Source organism: Leucoraja erinacea, chromosome 9, assembly GCF_028641065.1.
Source record: "Leucoraja erinacea ecotype New England chromosome 9, Leri_hhj_1, whole genome shotgun sequence".
In the NCBI taxonomy this organism is placed as follows: Eukaryota; Metazoa; Chordata; class Chondrichthyes; order Rajiformes; family Rajidae; genus Leucoraja; species Leucoraja erinaceus.
Genome location: NC_073385.1, coordinates 59307494 through 59324992, shown reverse-complemented (window position 1 = coordinate 59324992; position 17499 = coordinate 59307494). Strand labels below are relative to the sequence as shown.

At 41.9% G+C, this 17499-nt stretch overlaps 1 protein-coding gene across 2 annotated transcripts in view; it reads left to right on the top strand.

Annotated features, from left to right (window-relative positions):
• Positions 1-17241, top strand: part of rtf1 (RTF1 homolog, Paf1/RNA polymerase II complex component) — a 66093-nt gene extending 48852 nt beyond the window's left edge. Inside the window, exons 8-18 of one of the 2 annotated variants that reach the window (XM_055640921.1) lie at positions 95-272; positions 1029-1111; positions 2868-2955; positions 3193-3300; positions 5362-5439; positions 7905-8026; positions 10320-10377; positions 10946-11023; positions 11373-11471; positions 12513-12630; positions 15646-17241. In XM_055640921.1, the coding sequence (XP_055496896.1) occupies positions 95-272; positions 1029-1111; positions 2868-2955; positions 3193-3300; positions 5362-5439; positions 7905-8026; positions 10320-10377; positions 10946-11023; positions 11373-11471; positions 12513-12630; positions 15646-15752 (1117 nt within the window). In that variant the 3' untranslated portion in view covers positions 15753-17241. Of the gene's footprint in view, positions 1-94; positions 273-1028; positions 1112-2867; positions 2956-3192; positions 3301-5361; positions 5440-7904; positions 8027-10319; positions 10378-10945; positions 11024-11372; positions 11472-12509; positions 12631-15645 lie in introns of both variants that reach the window. The other variant, XM_055640920.1, reaches the window with a different exon arrangement.
• The last annotated feature ends 258 nt before the right edge of the window (positions 17242-17499 follow it).

Genomic DNA, 17499 nt, shown 5'->3' with positions numbered 1-17499 from the left:
GATTGCAATTAAAAGCGGCCCGTGGCTGTTTTGATATTGTTTGTTATCTTGTGCTTTATTGCAAGATTAATTTGGGCTATTTTTACTTGGACAGAAAAGAGGAAGTTCCAGCCAAGTCACTGCCTGTCACTTTGCCAGAGGACCTCAACAAAATCAGGCTTTCAAGGTATAAACTGGAGCGATGGTGTCACATGCCATTTTTTTCCAAAACGGCAGTCGGTTGCTTTGTCCGAATTGGCATTGGAAACAGCAATGGGAAGCCAGTGTACAGGGTAAGTGTGGAGCCATGATTGTAGATGTTTGGGGTTGGTGTGGAGGTGACCATCCATTGCTTATCATTAATGTCAGGGTGAATCGCTGAGAATTGATCATGGGTGATGTACTTCCTATCACTTGGATAATTAACACTTTGAAACAAATTCCTTACCTAAGGTCGATACACTTGCCATAGAGCGGTCATGTTCAAATTTATCCTGTCATTCATTGATACATTTCTGGGCATTAAGGGAATTGAGGAATAATGCAGGGAGATGGTGATGGGGCATAACATCTTCGTGAAGTATGATTGAGAAGGCTCAAAAGGAATCAAATGGTCTCCTCTTGCTTCCACAATGGTTGCAACTTAACCATGTTTCCATCTCTTGAAGCTCCTCTCTTAGTTTGCACCTCCCTCTTTGCTAGTTTGTTTGAATGGTCAATTCTTGTTTAACTCCACCTAAGACTTGGCCACTTCTGTAGGGAATGTGTTGGAATAGCCCTACAGCTTTCACCCTGCTGTGTGCCCATGATTGCTGTCCTTGTATCGGTGCTTCTCTGATTGCAGAGAATTTACTTCACTTTTGTAGAACTCAAAATTAAATAACTATAAAAAATGATTCCCTTGATGTCGATTCATGATGTTGTGTGTCTTACCGTTCCTAGATTTGGTGTCCCACACTGCAGCGCTTCCATGTTGTTGTCACTGTGCCTCTGAGATTCTATCCGATTTGTGTGGCTGGCTATTCTTAATAATTGCTCTTAACTTCCAGGTTGCAGAGATCACCGGTGTTGTAGAGACTGGAAAAGTTTATCAGCTGGGTACTTCCAGGACAAACAAAGGCCTGCAGTTACGGTAGGTAGCAGAGAATAAGGATTCTAGCATTGCATCCATCCGTCAAACAAGATAGTGCTACTGACTTCAGGAGAGCAAATTTAGGCAATCCTGAGAAATTAGCTGGTGAAATGAAAGTCTTCATGTGGTATTGCACTCAGCTGGAGAGGAGGAGATGGATTATTCTCTTTACAGCAGCATTTGGCAACCACTGTGAAAAGGTTATCTTTTAACTTAATGAACGGTTGACTTTTTAATAAACAGCCAACTCACAATACGGTTTGGTAGACAAATTCAAAACGTTACTAATTATCGGCCGATGGAAATGGCAAGGAAAACCCCAGCCAAGTGAGCAACACGGACTCTTGGCTGTCCTCTCTCCACTTCCCTGAACACAGAATTAAATGGTATTGTATACTGTTCTTTTGACACCTAAGCACATTCTAAAGATGTTAGTCATGGTCAGAGGTACAGTGAATACACATTACTAAGGATGCTTCTGACTTTGTCTCTTGTCAATCATCAGTCGCACCAAATGCATCCTGTCATTTGGTACATGGCTGTTGCATCAAAGGCATCGGTCATTTGGTTCAAGGCAGTCACATATCAAAGGCATCTTGTCACTACAAGCTTCAAAGGCATCGGACATTGTCTCAATACACAGCAACCTGGGGCAAGTCTGGGCTTACCTTTCTGTATCAATCTACTGGAGAAAAGCCTGCTTTGAGACTAAATAGAAGTGTAATCTAGCCCAGGAATCCATTTAATATTTTTAACATCATTCAGCCTTATCAACTGTGCTGCGAATGACTGATATTTATGCAGTGGAGTTGTATGCGACTGGTCTCCACACTGCATTTTACAAGTAAAATTGCCCTTCGCATGTTAGAAGTTGCAGCAGTTTTGCTATTCCCTGAACAGGTTTGTTTGCTAAATCTTTTAAAAGCCATATTTGACCTCCTTTCTTTCTCGTACACTACTTTCTCCTTGAATGCATCTGTGTTGTCTACCCAAGTGAAATGAGAGTGCACTTCACACAAACAAGCCTCTGAGTTCTCATTCCTTTGTTGCAAAGCACATCTTGCATTGAAAGGGGAAAGGAGAGGAAGGTGCCTGTGTGGTTTGTGGAAAAACCCAGTCGGAAGCGAGCTCTCCATTTTAGGTACTCTCTGGACAAGTTTCTCCAAATTCCCCACTAGAATAATTAGTGGCAATTTTGTATTCAGTCTGAAGAAGGGTTTCGACCCGAAACGTTGCCTATTTCCTTCGCTCCATAGATGCTGCCTCACACGATGAGTTTCTCCAGCATTTTTGTCTACCTTTGTATTTATGACCCTAGTTTTGGTGTTTGTGTAGAAAATTCATTGTTTTTCTCCATGAAAACGATGATCCTTCCAGTGATATAACATCTTTGAGATAAGGGGGGATTTTAGTACTTTTTTTGTAATATGTGATTGGAGTGGGAGTCAAATCATATGCAGCAAGCAGGTGTGTTATGGTGCAGCAGTCAAGAATTGGTTTCACCCTTTCCTTTCACTTGTCTTTGGAGGTCAATGTGATGCATCTGTGGCCTTGGGCTCCATCCAAGAATCTGAACTTGGGGCTTGTTCATTTCTCTGGATGATTGGCTAATGCTCATGAGAGAGAATTGAAAAAAAATGGACTTTGGGATATGCAGCGCTCAAACATTTCTGGAATTAAATATATATATTTAGTTTCATTTTTATATCTTACATTGTTGTTTTTGAAAACTTTAATACATTTACCTTTTTTTCAGTCATGGTTCAGATGAGCGTGTGTTTCGACTTGAGTTTGTGTCGAACCAGGAGTTCACAGAAACCGAGTTCATGAAGTGGAGAGAAACCGTGAGTTCTGTGGTGAAGCTGTTTTGTCTTTCGAAAAACTGCAAGAAATGTGTTTGCCATCTGGCATCGATGATCTGCAGCCTGGTGTTTTAATCTATGCTCTGCACCTGAAGGATCTGAATACTGAATGTAAATATTTCTAATGTTCCATTGTCACTGCTGAACAGACCAAATGCAAAGTGGCATTAAATTCTTCAGTGTTGTAGATAGTCTAACCCCTGGCTTTCATTGTTTCAGATAATGTTGGGAGGAATGCCGTTACCGACAATGGATGAAGTTAACAAGAAGGAGCAGCAGATCAAGCAGGCACTGGAGTATAAATTCAATGATCGTGACATTGAAGAGGTAAACGATAGAAAGAGTTATATCCCCTTTTTCTTTTCTATATTATGTGGTTTATTTTGTATCTAAACATTCCACTCGGGTGAACACAACAAATCTGTCCTTTATCCCTTTGGAAGAGGCAGAAAGTTATTTCATGAATTCTGCAACACTTACAACTGTGGTAGAGCAGCTGCCTCAGAGCTAGGGGCCAGGACGCAATCCTGACTACGAGTGTTACCTGTGCAGAGTTGGTACATTCTCCCTGTGATTGCGTGGGTTTCCTCCAGGTGCTCCCAGGTGCTCTGGTTTCCTTACACATTCCAAAGACTTGTAGGTTTATTGGTATCTATGAATTGACCCTAGTGTGTAGGATGTAAAAGTGGGATGACACGGAACCATCGTACAGGTGATCGATGGTCGGCATGGAGTTGGTGTGTCGATGAACCTTTTTCCACTCTGTATCTCTAACCTAAATTAAACTGGATAAGAAGCAGAATCTAAAACTGGAGCACATTGCCAGTCCAGAAAAACCTTGTGCCATATTCTGCACCTTCTGCCTTGAGTTAAAGATTTAATTGCCAGTTAGTGGCATTTTCATTGTTTGGACATATCTCTGTGAGCAATTTATTTAATGTTGGTACAGTGTAGCTGTGAACAGTAAATTTTTGCTTTAACCAATTCCATAAGTGAACGGTCTGATACGTAGCCTGATGCCAGGAATAATTTTATAACTCCTTAAATTATGTGTTTTCTTTGCAAGGTTGCCAGTGTTGGGTCAAAATTGAGTAATTCACTGACCATTGCAAAATGTTTAATTTCATTCGGAGCTCAATGAAGATTTCCATGCCTGAATGTGACAATTCCACACAATATTCAGGCATGGGCTACAAAGTGGCAGATAACATCTGTCGCAAATGAGCCATCCAATGACCACCTCCAGTAGGAGCATCTAAACCATGCACTCCACATTCAACGATTTAACTATTGCTGAATCCCCCACCATCACATTCCTGCCAATCGCCATTGACTGTCAAACTGTGGAAAAAGAGCAAATTGAAGTCTGGGTGTCTTGTTGAAAGTGACTCACCACCTGCATAAGTTTATAATGCACAAATCCACTCAAGCTTGCATCAATCTGAGCAAACCAATTTGCTTTATTCCAAAACAACACTGTGCTGGAGTAACTCAGTGGGCCAGCCAGCATCTCTGGAGCACATGGATAGGTTCCAGCAATCTACAGCTCCGTGTATCTACAACTCACTTTAACGTCATCCCATTATAATCATTCACATTCCCTGCCATCTCATTCACAGTTTGCACAGCAGTTACTCACCTAGGCCAGTCCTGTAACCTCCCCCCAAGCCGAGGACCCATGCCACAAGGTTCACCTCCTTCATTAGAATTTTCAAATTAATTCATCAAGTAGAATTGCCATGTGCACAAGTACGATGAGGCACACGTACAAAGAAAATCTTGCGTGTAACAGTGTCATAGATTATGTAGACACAAATAACACACAATACCAAATTAAAGACAAGTTTGACAATTCTGAGAAAAGTGAAAGATCTTGCAAAAATCCAAGACAGTAGTGCAATTAGAGAACAAGTCCTTGCTGAGTGTAAATCATGGAGTTCCTGCCCTAAAGCATTATGAGTGAATCCTTATCAGATGTATTGCAGATGTTCAGGATGAAACTCTCGTCCCAAACAATAGCCTGGAGGGTGGTGGTGGTGGTGGATAAAAATGTTATTTAGGTATGATGCTGAATTATTAAAATACTGGGGAATAAAGATGAAAATACACAGACTACAAACTAGACATGTTACAATGTTGTTGGTCAGCACAAGCACTTCAAAGATGCTAGGTACAAAAACCAAACTGAGGATCAAACATGGGGCCATTCATCTACCTGTGCTGTTGGAGATAAGAGTCCAAATGACATCTGTTCAACATCGTGGGTGCATGTTCATGGCGATTGAGCTGTTTTGTAAAAACTGAACACATTCTCACTTTAAAAGAGTATGTCACCTTAGAATAAAATCTTTGTCATCAATGTTGAGCCGTGCTGTCGTCTTATTGCAGATTGTGAAAGAAAAGGATCGATTCAGGAAAGCACCCTCCAATTACGCCATGAAAAAGACTCAACTCATGAAAGAAAAGGTGGGTGGAAATGTGTGGGTGGTATTCAATTATTAATTTTTGCTTCAGTGCAATTTATTTTTAAGGTGCATGCTATTTTATTTTAAAATGCTTTCACGTTCAATTGTAGACTCATCGGGTTATAGCATAGAATTGGGCCCTTCAGCCCAAATTGTTCACTCTGACCAGGTTGGCATTTTGGGCTGATCATGTTTAACTTTATTTGATCCATACCCTTATAACTCTTCCTATCCATATTTTTGTCCAAATGTCTCATCCTTGAGTTTATCCTCCAGAGAGAACAGATAGTCATTTGTTACAGTTAATTGGAGCCATTAATAATAAAGAACAGGAGCCTTCAATGAATTGTATCCTTTATTAAAATTGCATGATCCTGCAATTTACCTCTAATATAAATACAAGGAATCACAGTGTGCAGTGTCCAGGAGACCTCTATATGGAGTTGTGCCTTATTGACACATGCACTTGGAACAGATCGGTGACTTGCCATAATGGGTTCAAGTTATTTCAGACTGGTCAGCAAAGCTATCCACGGTATTTTCACAGACCACTTTTGATTAGACTAAAAATAATGGAAGTGGATCCCTCTGAAGGTAACAGTGGAGGAAATCTTGATCTATGTACTCAAAAGTGGAGGAGAAGTGTTTGAGATGTTATTGAGGACCTCCATGCCATGTATCTGGCATAGTGGTGGTTGCATGCCAAACCGCACCATAATTGTGGTCTGTTGTTGTTACATTAACATTGAAGTCATCCATAATCAAGAGGGAATGAAAGTCTAAAAGACCTGCAGAAAAAAGAATGTTAACATAATAGGTTGAAGCTGCTTTGTCTGATCTAGTCTCTGGTTTGAAATGTTAACTATTTCTCTTAGGACTGCCTCAAAAAAGGGTTTTGCCCTCGAGGTTGATAATGATGTAGGTAAAGTGAGGTTGTAATGGCATGACTTGAAAAGAAAGTGAAACGGGTGAAAGTTCCGATGCATTCAAGGCAAGGCAGAGTTGGTTTGAACATTTCAAGAAATGTGCACACCTGCAGGAGAGGCAGAAAGAGCAGATGCCATGATGGGAGAACATTTTGCAAGTAAGGTGAAATAAATCGAGGAAGGAAACTAATGTGATAATAAACAAGAATTCAATGTGGACAAGGTGGACTCTTGCACTCAGTTATCGCAAGGTTACAAAACGCTGATTAGACTGCATTTGGAGTATTGTGTGCAGTTCTGGTCACCACTCTGTCAGATGGGCGAGGTTGTGCTGAAGAGAGTGCCGAGAAGATTCACCAGGATACTGCCCCTATGGGAGGACCTTAGTTATGGGAGATCAGATAGGCTGGGCTTGTTTCATTGGAGCAAAGGAGGCTGAATCTTGACCTGGTAGAATTTTTTAAAGATAGAGAGGTGCAGATAAAGTAGATGATTAGAATGTTTTTCCCAAAGTAGAGGCATCAAAAATGAGGGGAAATGTTTAAGGCGAGAAGATAGAACAGGTAAGCACAGGAACAGACCCATTGGCCCACAATATCTTTGCTGACCATGATGCCAAATTAAACTAACTCTATCTTCCTGCACATGATCCATATCCCTCCAACCCTTGCATATTTCTGAGTGTCTAAATGCTGCTTTAATGTCACTAATGTCTGCTTCAACCATTCCCTCGAGTAGCGCTTTCCATCTATCACTCTCTGGAAAAGGAAAGCTTGCCTTGCACATTACCCTGAAACCATCCCTTTGCCCCCCCTTCACCATAAAGGTATGCTTTCTTGTATTTTGCATTTTCACCCTGAGAAAAATACTGTCTGACCTGACTGTGCCTTTCAAAAATACACGTACTTCTGTCATGTCCCCCATCAGCTGCCAACACTACAGAGAAAACAAATCAAGTTTGTTCAACCTCTCCTTCTAGCTAGTACTCTGTAAACTAGGAAAAATGCTGATGAACCCCAACTGCGCCCTCTACAAAGCCTTTACATCCTTTTTGTAATGTGGCGATCAGAACTGCACACTGAAACGAAGGAGTTTTAAAGTGGAGGGGAAAATTGTGGTTGATAATTGGAATGCACTGCCAGACGAGGTGGTGAAATCAGGCACATTTACTAAGTTTGAGACATTGAGACACTTAAATAGGCAAGGCATGGAAGTGTAAGCTAATGGGATTGGTGTAGAATGGTAAACAGATTGTGGTGGGCTGAAGATGCGTTTCAGAATGCAAAAACTTCAGGCTTTGAGGCAATGTGCCAACATTGAATGTAAACTTAACCCTCTGTTACACTGCTACCTGGAAAACCTGAGGGTTTCAAAGAGATATTCAAAAGTTAATCTTGCGACCCTTTAGTCACAGGCTTCCAGTCACTAAAACAACCCTCGGAAACCAATCTTAGATGCAATTTACCAGCATTTGTGTTGCAGAACCCTGTGTCCAATATCTTCTCTCCAGGAATGACTCATTCCCTCTCTTTCCGCTCAGGCAATGGCAGAAGAAGCAGGTGAGCCAGAGAAAGCACGGCAAATCCAGGAACAGCTGAATGAGCTGGAGGAACGGGCAGAGGCCCTGGACAGGCTTCGTACAAAAAACATCTCTGCCATCAGGTGAGGAAAGAAGAGTCTTGCTTTTATATGCAACTTCATTTTAGGATTTCATAGGTGGAAAACTGCAGGCAATTTCTATACAGAAGACCCACAAACAACAACATAAATAAATGGCCAGATAGTCTGATTAAGTGAAAGTTGAGAACTATTGGCTGGAGGCTGGAAGGACCCTTCACATTGCCCTGGAATATTTTACATTGCTCAGAACCAAGAGATGTGGCACCTCAGTTTTATATACACTTTGAAGCATATCTGCCTCAGGAATGTATCTCCTTGCATTGCAGTGACATTTTAGGCAGAATAGACTCTGGAGTATAACTAAGTCACTGGGAGACGTAAGGTACTACAGGTGCTGGAATCTTGAGCAAAACAAGTAATGCTGGGGGAACTTAGCGGATCAGGCGGCATCTGTGGAGGGAATGGCAGAGTTTTGGGTCGGGACTCTTCTTCTGACTGATTCTCTGAGGAGTCAAAAGAGAAGTTGTAATGGCTGAAAACAAGTTCTACCAGGTGGAGGAAAGTGAGTTGAGGGGATCTGATTGCTCTCTGTCCAAGGAAGATCCAGAGGGCCCTGAGACCTTCCTGATGGGGAATGGAGCTGTAAAGGGGCATCTATGTTAAAAATGAAGCAACTAGGTACTACGAATTGAAAGTTACTGAAGTGTTTAAGAGCACGTGAGATTCTGGACTAGGGGGGACTAGAATTGAAGTATGTGTGCAGTAGAACAGGCAGAAACGATGGGTATGCCAGGGTAGTCCTGCTTGTGGATTTGATAAAACAGTGCAGCAGAGGAACAGTCTCCTCAGGAATGAATGAATGAGGTTTGGAGTGAGTAAGGAGACGCTAGGTGAGAGGGAATATATGGAGCAGTTTTTCACACAGTAGCATCTGGAATGATATGCCAGAAAGATGGTAGAGCCAAGAACAATAACGACATTGAAGAGACATTTAACAGGCACTTGAATGAACTGGATATCAAGGGCTGCAGCAACGTAGATTGGAAGCGGGAATTGATCCCTAGCATATGAGGGTTTGTTCTGCATTCTGATAACAGAAGGGAAGGAGTTGTTAGACTACACTTAGAGTATTGTGCTCAATTCTGGTTGCCACACTACAGAAAGGATGTTGTAATATGCAGAATAACATCACAAGGATAGGGCCTTGAAATTAAAGGATGTAGTTAAAGGGAGAATTTGAATAGGCTGGGTTTATTCTCACTGGAACATAGGAGGCTGCGGAGTTTCTTTCAAAGTTTATATAATTATGAGGGGCATTGATAGGATAGAATCTTTCTTCCAGGGCAGCAGTGTCTGGAATTGCACACATGAAAGGTGAGGGGGAACAAGTTTAAAACGATCTGAGAGATAAGGTTGTTTCCCCACTGAGGGTGATGGTTACTTGCCTCTTCCACTTCTGTTGGAGAAAGGGATTGGGGCAAATTGAATTAGTGTAGATAGGCAGCACGGTTGAGCCCAGAGGGTAAACTCTACGACCTCTGATTTGCCAGCCAGGGGTAGAGGTAACAATGGCATGGATGATCTGAGCAGCCATAGTGCTTTCAGACTTGGAGATTTATGAGCTGGTTGTGGCAGGAATGCAATTTTTGAAACCAAAGATCAGCTTGTGATGCTGGTGGTGAAATCTGGCTCTGGATCAAACATCTGCCAGGAGAAAGGAAGAGATTTGTGGATGGAGAATGAAGTTTATGACACTGGTCTTTCAGTTAATTTAGGAAGTGTTTGTCCATCGTTGGTTGGTAAACCAGTATTTCATCTATCACATAACACACATTCATTGTTGAGGTGGATAGCACACTGTGATAGTTAGATGAAGTTGCCCTGGAATTATAAATATAGTGGCATGCAAATACAGAGCATTGGCCATCATAAACACCCCATTTTGAGACTTTAGTTTTTTTTAATGTCTTCAATGAATGATGTAGCCGAGAAGGAACACTTTCAATCATTTCCCTGTTGTGATATTATAATGTATTTTTGTAAAGTACAAAATGCACGATTAGGATGGGAAAGTTCAGCATGTTTTATTTTCCCAAGGTTGGCAGATACTTGAGCATGCAGAATAGCGAAGCAGTTACTTGCTAGACCTGAAGCTCGACAACTGCAGAGACGTTCAGCCCCGTATTTTTGAGGTTGTGTTTGTCATAGGTTGCAAAATCATCTTTCAATCCAACAGAAACATGGCCTGGAAGATGATTGCACTTGCCACAGAGCAGTCAAGTGCATTTTGTTATACAAGTATCTCTACTAAAACCCCATTGTTCCTGTCATTTAGCTACATCAACCAGAGGAACAGGGAATGGAACATTGTTGAGTCCGAGAAGGCTTTACTGGTAAGTATTGTTGCTGGATGGTATTGTTGATTAAATGCATTGAATTGAAATACATTACAGTGTGAGTTCTCAGTAACCACCATGTGCTGAGTTAGTTTATTTTGCAATAGGCATTGATGCCAGTGGGTTGTGAAGAGAAATCAGGAGAGTTCACTTGATTACCTCCAGGGACATGCAGCGTGACTGCCTTCATAACTATTAGTCCTCCGTGGTTTACAGACTTCCCACTCAGAATGAACTGAGGAGAAATTAATATCTGCCATTACCACTCCCGCTGGTAGCTTGTTTCATATAACCATGATCCTCTGTGTGGAAAAATGTGTCCCTCGGATTCTTATTTTGAATCATCCGCCACTCCATCCCCCTTCACCAGCAGTCCGTGCCCTCTAGTGGAGATTCCCCTATGTCCTCTGGAGATTCCAGGAAACCCAACAGGCTTTTGGCTGCACAGACTCCAGCTTTGTAAGCAACTCGCAGTTTATTGCAGTGGAAACATTTTTGAGCATTCCTGGTGCTGCAAAGAAGCTAATATTGCTCATGCTTTTTAAATACAATCTTTTCTTTTTAGGCCGAGGTCCAGAGTGAGAGGACCAAGCAGATGGACCCCTTCACCCGGCGTCAGTGTCAGCCCACCATCGTCTCAAATGTAAGGCCTAGTTAAGGAGCCATCTGTGGTCGAAATTCATAATGCCATTAGTCACATCTTGCAATGCAAAGTCTTTGTCTAAATTCACAACATTCTGACTGCAGTGCCATTCTGTACATGTCTAGCACTTACAATGTGGGTGTTGGGTTTATGTTGCTTTGTCAAGCATACGAAGGAGGATTTGATTTGTAGTTCTGTCTGGGGTGGAGAACTGTTTGTGGTGCTGCACTCTGAGATGGATGGAGGTGTGGATTTTGATCCTGCTGTTGATGTATTTGTTTCTCAGTGGTTTGTACTGACCAAGCGGAGTAGTGTGAGCTGACAATCCTGTCTCTACTTGTCATTTCAGTCCCGGGACCCTGCAGTCCAGGCTGCAATCATCGCTCATCTGAATGCCAAGTATGGATCTGGGTCACAGACAGAGCTACCCCTGGAACTAAGCAAGCAGGTAAGAAATGGCTTTCTAACATGGAACAGTCCAACACAAGAACAATGCCTTCAGCCCATGATGCCCATGCCGATCACGATGCCAAATAACACTAATTTTGTTTGCCTGGACGTGACCCATATCTCTCCAATCCTTGCATATCCATGTGCCTGTCTAAAAACCTCTTAAATGTCACTATCCTATCTGCCTTCACCACCACCCTTGGCAGCATATTCCAGGCATACTCTGATAATATAAAAGTTGCCCTGCACATCTTTAAATGTTGCCCCTTTCACATTAGCCTATGAGATTTCCATCCTGGGAAAAGGTTCTGATAGTCTACGTTATCTCTGCCTATTTTTATATACTTCTCACAGGTTGCCCCATATCCTCCGAAACTCCAGAGGAAACATTCCAAGATTGTACAACCTCTCCGTACAGCTAATAACCTCTAATCCAGGCAGCATTTTGGTAAACCTCTTCTGCACCCTCTCCCAAGCCACCAGCTTCCTTCCTGTAATGGGTAAAGGGGAGTGACAGGAGAACGGAGATTATCACCAAGCACAACTTTGCTCACTATTCTCTGGTATATGTGGTTGCAGCTATAGTAGCCATTTAATCTGCCACTACAGCAGCTGTTATCAGGCCAGTTCTGCTAGTGATTTTGGAGTCAGCGTTTTTCGAGCCTGCTCCAGCATCCCATAAAGTTGTGCTCATGGACAACGTCTGGATTTTCCTGCTATCTCTTTCCTCTTTCCTTCCCGAACCTTCCCAAAAACTTTGTTATCAGGAATATTTTACCCCTTTATGAGCAAAGTTTCTGTTATCACCACCACATTACATTTTGTGGAGGTAGTTCACTCGGATCTATTGGTTTGTATCACTGAAGTTTTCTTCATCTCCTGTGTGGATCTATTGTGGACTAATTTGCTGTGATTAGCTAGTAATTCCGTTTTACTGTAACGTGCCGTTCCCAGAATGGCCAAAGGTGACCTAAATGAGCAGTCTGTTAATTGTTCACTGTTCCTATATTGTAACTATGTGTGTTATTCTTATTAGCAGGAACTGATCAACAGTAAAAAGGAGGACGCCAATAATAAATCTAATTCTGACCTCTCTGAGGATCTTTTCAAGGCTCATGACTTTGATATCAAGATAGATCTGCAAGTGCCCAATGCAGGTAAGTCCTGTGAAACTTGTATATGACGTGGTTGTTCAGTTTAACCCTTCAGTAAGATAGAAATTGTTTAGGTCCATCCCATGCTCCAAATCCTACAACAGTGTGTTGTCATATCATATGACATCTTTCAAATCCGTCTGAGATATGCCATGTCTTAGGTGAAAGACAACACCTCTGACACTACAACAGTCCCCTGGAGCTGAAGTGCTCACTCAGTATTCCAGCTTGGGGTGAAAATATAACGCAGGGCCTGACAAAACTATTTGAATCTTTAAGATTGGGATGTTGAGATGCAACTTAATTGTCTCGTTCATTAGTCTAGTTACATGAATGCTACGTTACTGAGGGTTCAGAAGTCTGTCCTCAATGTCAGATACGGTCAATATGCAGAGCTGCCAAGTCGTACGGGTTTTCTGTATTTTGTACAGAAATGCGCTAAGAATACGTATGTACGGTTTTGCTTTGTTAAATATGGGTGGGGTGGGTTCCCGACTTCCTGTTTCATCTTGCTGCTTAAAAAATGCAAGGATATAAAAAGTCGTACTGTGCCTCTAAAAATTATAGCAGATTAAATCTATTAGTATTTTAAATTTCAAGATCTGGATGATTATTTTTGTTCGCTTTGATCTGCCTGTCCCGCTCCAGGTTTAAACAGCGCTGTCAGTTTAGCGCGTGGGAATTTAAACGAAGAGCTGTCAGCATTTCTAAATATAGTGCTACCAGCTGGAGTTCTATGGCCACAGCGCAATGGGTCACAGACTGTTCGGGGAGGGAGTGAGGGAGAGGGAGGGAATAAGAGAGAGGGAGGGAGAAAAAAGGAAGGAGAGAGGAAGGGAAAGAGAGAGGGAAGGAGGGGAGAGAGGGAGGGAAAGCTTCCAAAATGGCTTCTACATCATAATCTGGTGCTAAAATCAGGAAGCAGCTGTTCAAACAGCAGTATACAATGTGATGGCAATGAATACACTGTCAAGTAAGGTGCGTAGAAGACATGTCAATTGGTAGCAAAGTTATGCATTCTTGTACTCTTAAATGCGGATGACAGCACATAAAAAAATTTCAGCAAAATGGCATTGCGTAAAAATACTGATTTCCTCAGCAAGATATTGATTTTCAGGTACTAGAATACTGAAATGCTCTGACTAAACTTGGCAGCTCTGAATATGGCCCTTAAGGCCTGTGTTTTAGATGTAAAGACTGAGACTCCACAGCCTCGAGGATAGGGTATTCCTAAGATTTCCTACTCTTTAAATGTATGATGACGCTGCAGATGGTGCTAATGAGATTCATCAGATGTCGTTGCGGTGGAGGATTTGTTATGGGGAAAGGCTGTGTCTGTTTTTCGTGGACTGATGAGAGGGATTGTGAAGAGACATATAAAATGGAGGGGTATGTACAAAGTAGATTGCAAGAAACTTTTCTTCTTATCAGAGGTGGTAGATAAAACTAGATATCAAAGGACATTTGGACAGATACAGTTTGGGACATAGATTCATCATTAATTTATTTGCCTCTATACTTCACAATTTGAGATTTGTAATGGAAAAAATCACATGTGGTTAAAGTGCACATTGTCAGATTCTATTAAAGGCCATTTTTATACATTTTGGTTTCATCATGTAGAAATTACAGCTGTGTTTATACATAGTACCCCCATTTGAGGGCACCATAATATTTGGGACGCATAGCTTCACAGGCGTGTTAAAATGCCTCATTAATGCAGGTATAAGAGAGCTCTCAGCACCTGGTCTTCCCATCACCTTTGGAAACTTTTATTGCCGTTTATCAACATGAGGACCAAAGTTGTGCCAATTAAAGTCAAAGACGCCATTATGAGACTGAGAAACAAGAATAAAATCGATAGAGAAATCAGCCACACATTAGGCTTACCAAAATCAACTGTTTAGAACATAATTAAGAAGAAAGAGTGCACTGGTGAGCTTACTAATCGCAAAGGGACCAGTAGGCCAAGGAAGACCTCTACAGCTGATGACAGAAGAATTCTTGCTATAATAAAGAAAAATCCCTAAACACCTGTCTGACAGATCAGAAACATTCTTCGGGAGTCGGGTGTGGATTTGTCAATGACCACTGTCCACTGAAGACTTCATGAACAGAAATACAGAGGCTACACTGCAAGATGCAAATCAGTGGTTGGCCGCAAAAATAGGATGGTCGGATTACAGTTTGCCAAGAAGTACTTAAAAGCAACGACAGTTCTGGAAAAAGGTCTTGTGGACAGATGAGACAAAGAATAACTTATATCAGAGTGATGGCAAGAGCAAAGTATGGAGGAGAGAAGGAACTGCCCAAGATCCAAAGTATACCACATCATCTGTGAAACACGGTGGTGGGGGTGTTATGGCCTGGGCATGTGTGGCTGCTGAAGGTACTGGCTCACTTATCTTCATTGATGATACAGCAGCTGATGGCAGTAGCATAATGAATTCTGAAGTGTATAGACACATCCTTTCTGCTCAAGTTCAAACAAATGCCTCAAAACTAATTGGCCGGCGGTTCATTCTACAGCAAGACAATGATCCCAAACATACTGCTAAAGCAACAAAGGAGTTTTTCAAAACTAAAAAAAGGTCAATTCTTGAGTGGCCAATTCAGCCTTTTATATGCTGAAGAGAAAACTGAAGGGGACTAGCCCCCAAAACAGGCATAAGCAAGAGATGGCTGCAATACAGGCCTGGCAGAGCATCACCAGCGAAGACACCCAGCAACTGGTGATGTCCATGAATCGCAGACTTCAAGCAGTCGTTGCATGCAAAGGATATGTGACAAAATACTAAACATGACTACTTTCATTTACATGACATTGCTGTGTCTCAAACATTATGGTGCCCTGAAATGGGGGGGGGGGGGGGGGAACTATGTATAAACACTGCTGTAATTTCTACATGGTGAAAACAAAATGTATAAAAATGCTTTCATTTATGGAAAGAGTTGATGGAAATAGCTTGCCTGTAGTTGATGCTCAGTCACCACCTCCTCTTTGCCCTTTTGACGCAGAATCCAAGTCGTTGTCAGTGAGCTCGAAAACGCCATCTGTTAAAGACGGAACCCCAAGACGATCCCTAAATCTGGAGGACTACAAAAAGCGCCGGGGATTGATCTGAAGGGTACCACAGTGCTGCTGCAGGTCGTTGCATGTGTTTCACTCACAGTGGACAAGTGCAGCAAGCGGACATTTAAAAGACTGAGTCTGGCCGGCTGTCTCTGTTCAGGCAGGGTGGCTATTGTATAAAAAAAACAATGCCTGGTGATTTTTTTTTTTTTTCCTTTAGTAAAAATAACTTGAGTGCTGCTTTCTGTCATTCTTTAGTGCTTGGCTGCAAAGTGATCCCACTCACTAAGCCTACCGTCTTTTTAAAAAATCTTAACTGGAGATTGAGACAATTTCATTTGAGTGGACAGTTTGATTTATGCATTCAATGAGCCTACTTTGATGCTCTTTCATGAGATCTTGAATACAGGAAACACTTTTTTTCTACGGCTGTGTTTTGTACATGTACACTGTAGTTTAAATGGATAGCAGAAGCAAATGTCTGGTGACCAGCAATGTTGGTGAACAAAGAGCAGGCTGGCCACATCATACCTGTTCTGGCTGTTAGGGTTAGTTCTTCTGGCCTGTTGGCCACTCAAAATGGTGAGTAATTTGTTTTCCGTGTCAAATTCCCTGTCGCCTGGGAAGAGACCCAACTCTATAAGTTACCTGAAAGTTTTCTTTGAGTCGTCTCACTCATTTGGTAAATAAACGTTGATTACGCAGCAGCTAAGGCTCCGAGCAGCAGTCACTGTGGCAGTTTCTGACAAATTGAGAGGACTGGGTGGAACAAGTCGTAAGTTTTACTAGCTACATCTCTTGGCGGTTGACTGTCCTTATCATGCTTCGAAGGTTCAGACTCTGACACCATAACAGCCAAGGGTAGATACACTGTGGGTGTATTTTTTTGTGCTGGTGGTCCAGAGAGAGTTCTCAAAGTTTCACAGATCTGTCTAAGTACTGATCACTTGAGCCGTGTACATATCTCTTTTTTGGTGTAATCAGAGTATCTCAAGCATTAACCCCAACACCGTCCCCGTCTGCTTAAACCCGAAAGGCGTTTTATTTACTTCTGGCCTCTTTTTTTTAAAGAAAACCAAAAGCAGAACTTTTTTTTTTTTAAACTTATCAGCATCTTAAAGAGAAACCCAGAAGTGTGTTTCCAAATGGAGTGAGCGTGGTCCTGCCCAAATCATTATAGCCTTTTCCCCAAGTTATCCACCATTTCCATCAGCATTTCTATTTTTAATTCTACAGCAAACTTCCTCCTTGTGTTTAAACCCCACTGGACTGGAGCTACATTGGTTACTGTAATGGTTGGGGCCGGATGAAGACTGCACTAGGCTCAAGCAGTCCTGGATTAAAAAGCGAGGCCTACTTTCTACTGTTTCAATTTCAGTTGAGGGTAGAGTGTGATCGCTCAATGTTTGCAGGGCAATTGTATTGTGAACGTGCTCCCATCGATTTAACAAACGGCAAGATTTGAAACCGAAACCAGTGTACTCTTGTAGTACTGTATTCCTGCCACTACATGGTAGTGTTGTAATAAAGTGCTAATCCAACATCTGGCTGGTGATTTTACATGAATGTTCGGTCAAATTTTAGCATCACTATGATATCTTTAAATATCAGTTTCCTAAATGAATGGCAAAAATGAATTCTATTTCCACTTTCTTCATTCTAAGAACTGGATGTTTGAGCAAGGCTGACATTCATTAACTATCCTCCGCAGCCATGAGGACAACGGAGTTCTTGAGTTGCTGAAAGGGCTGCTTTTGTTGCAAATCAGTGGAGAGCTTGGCCACTTCGGAAGAGAGTTG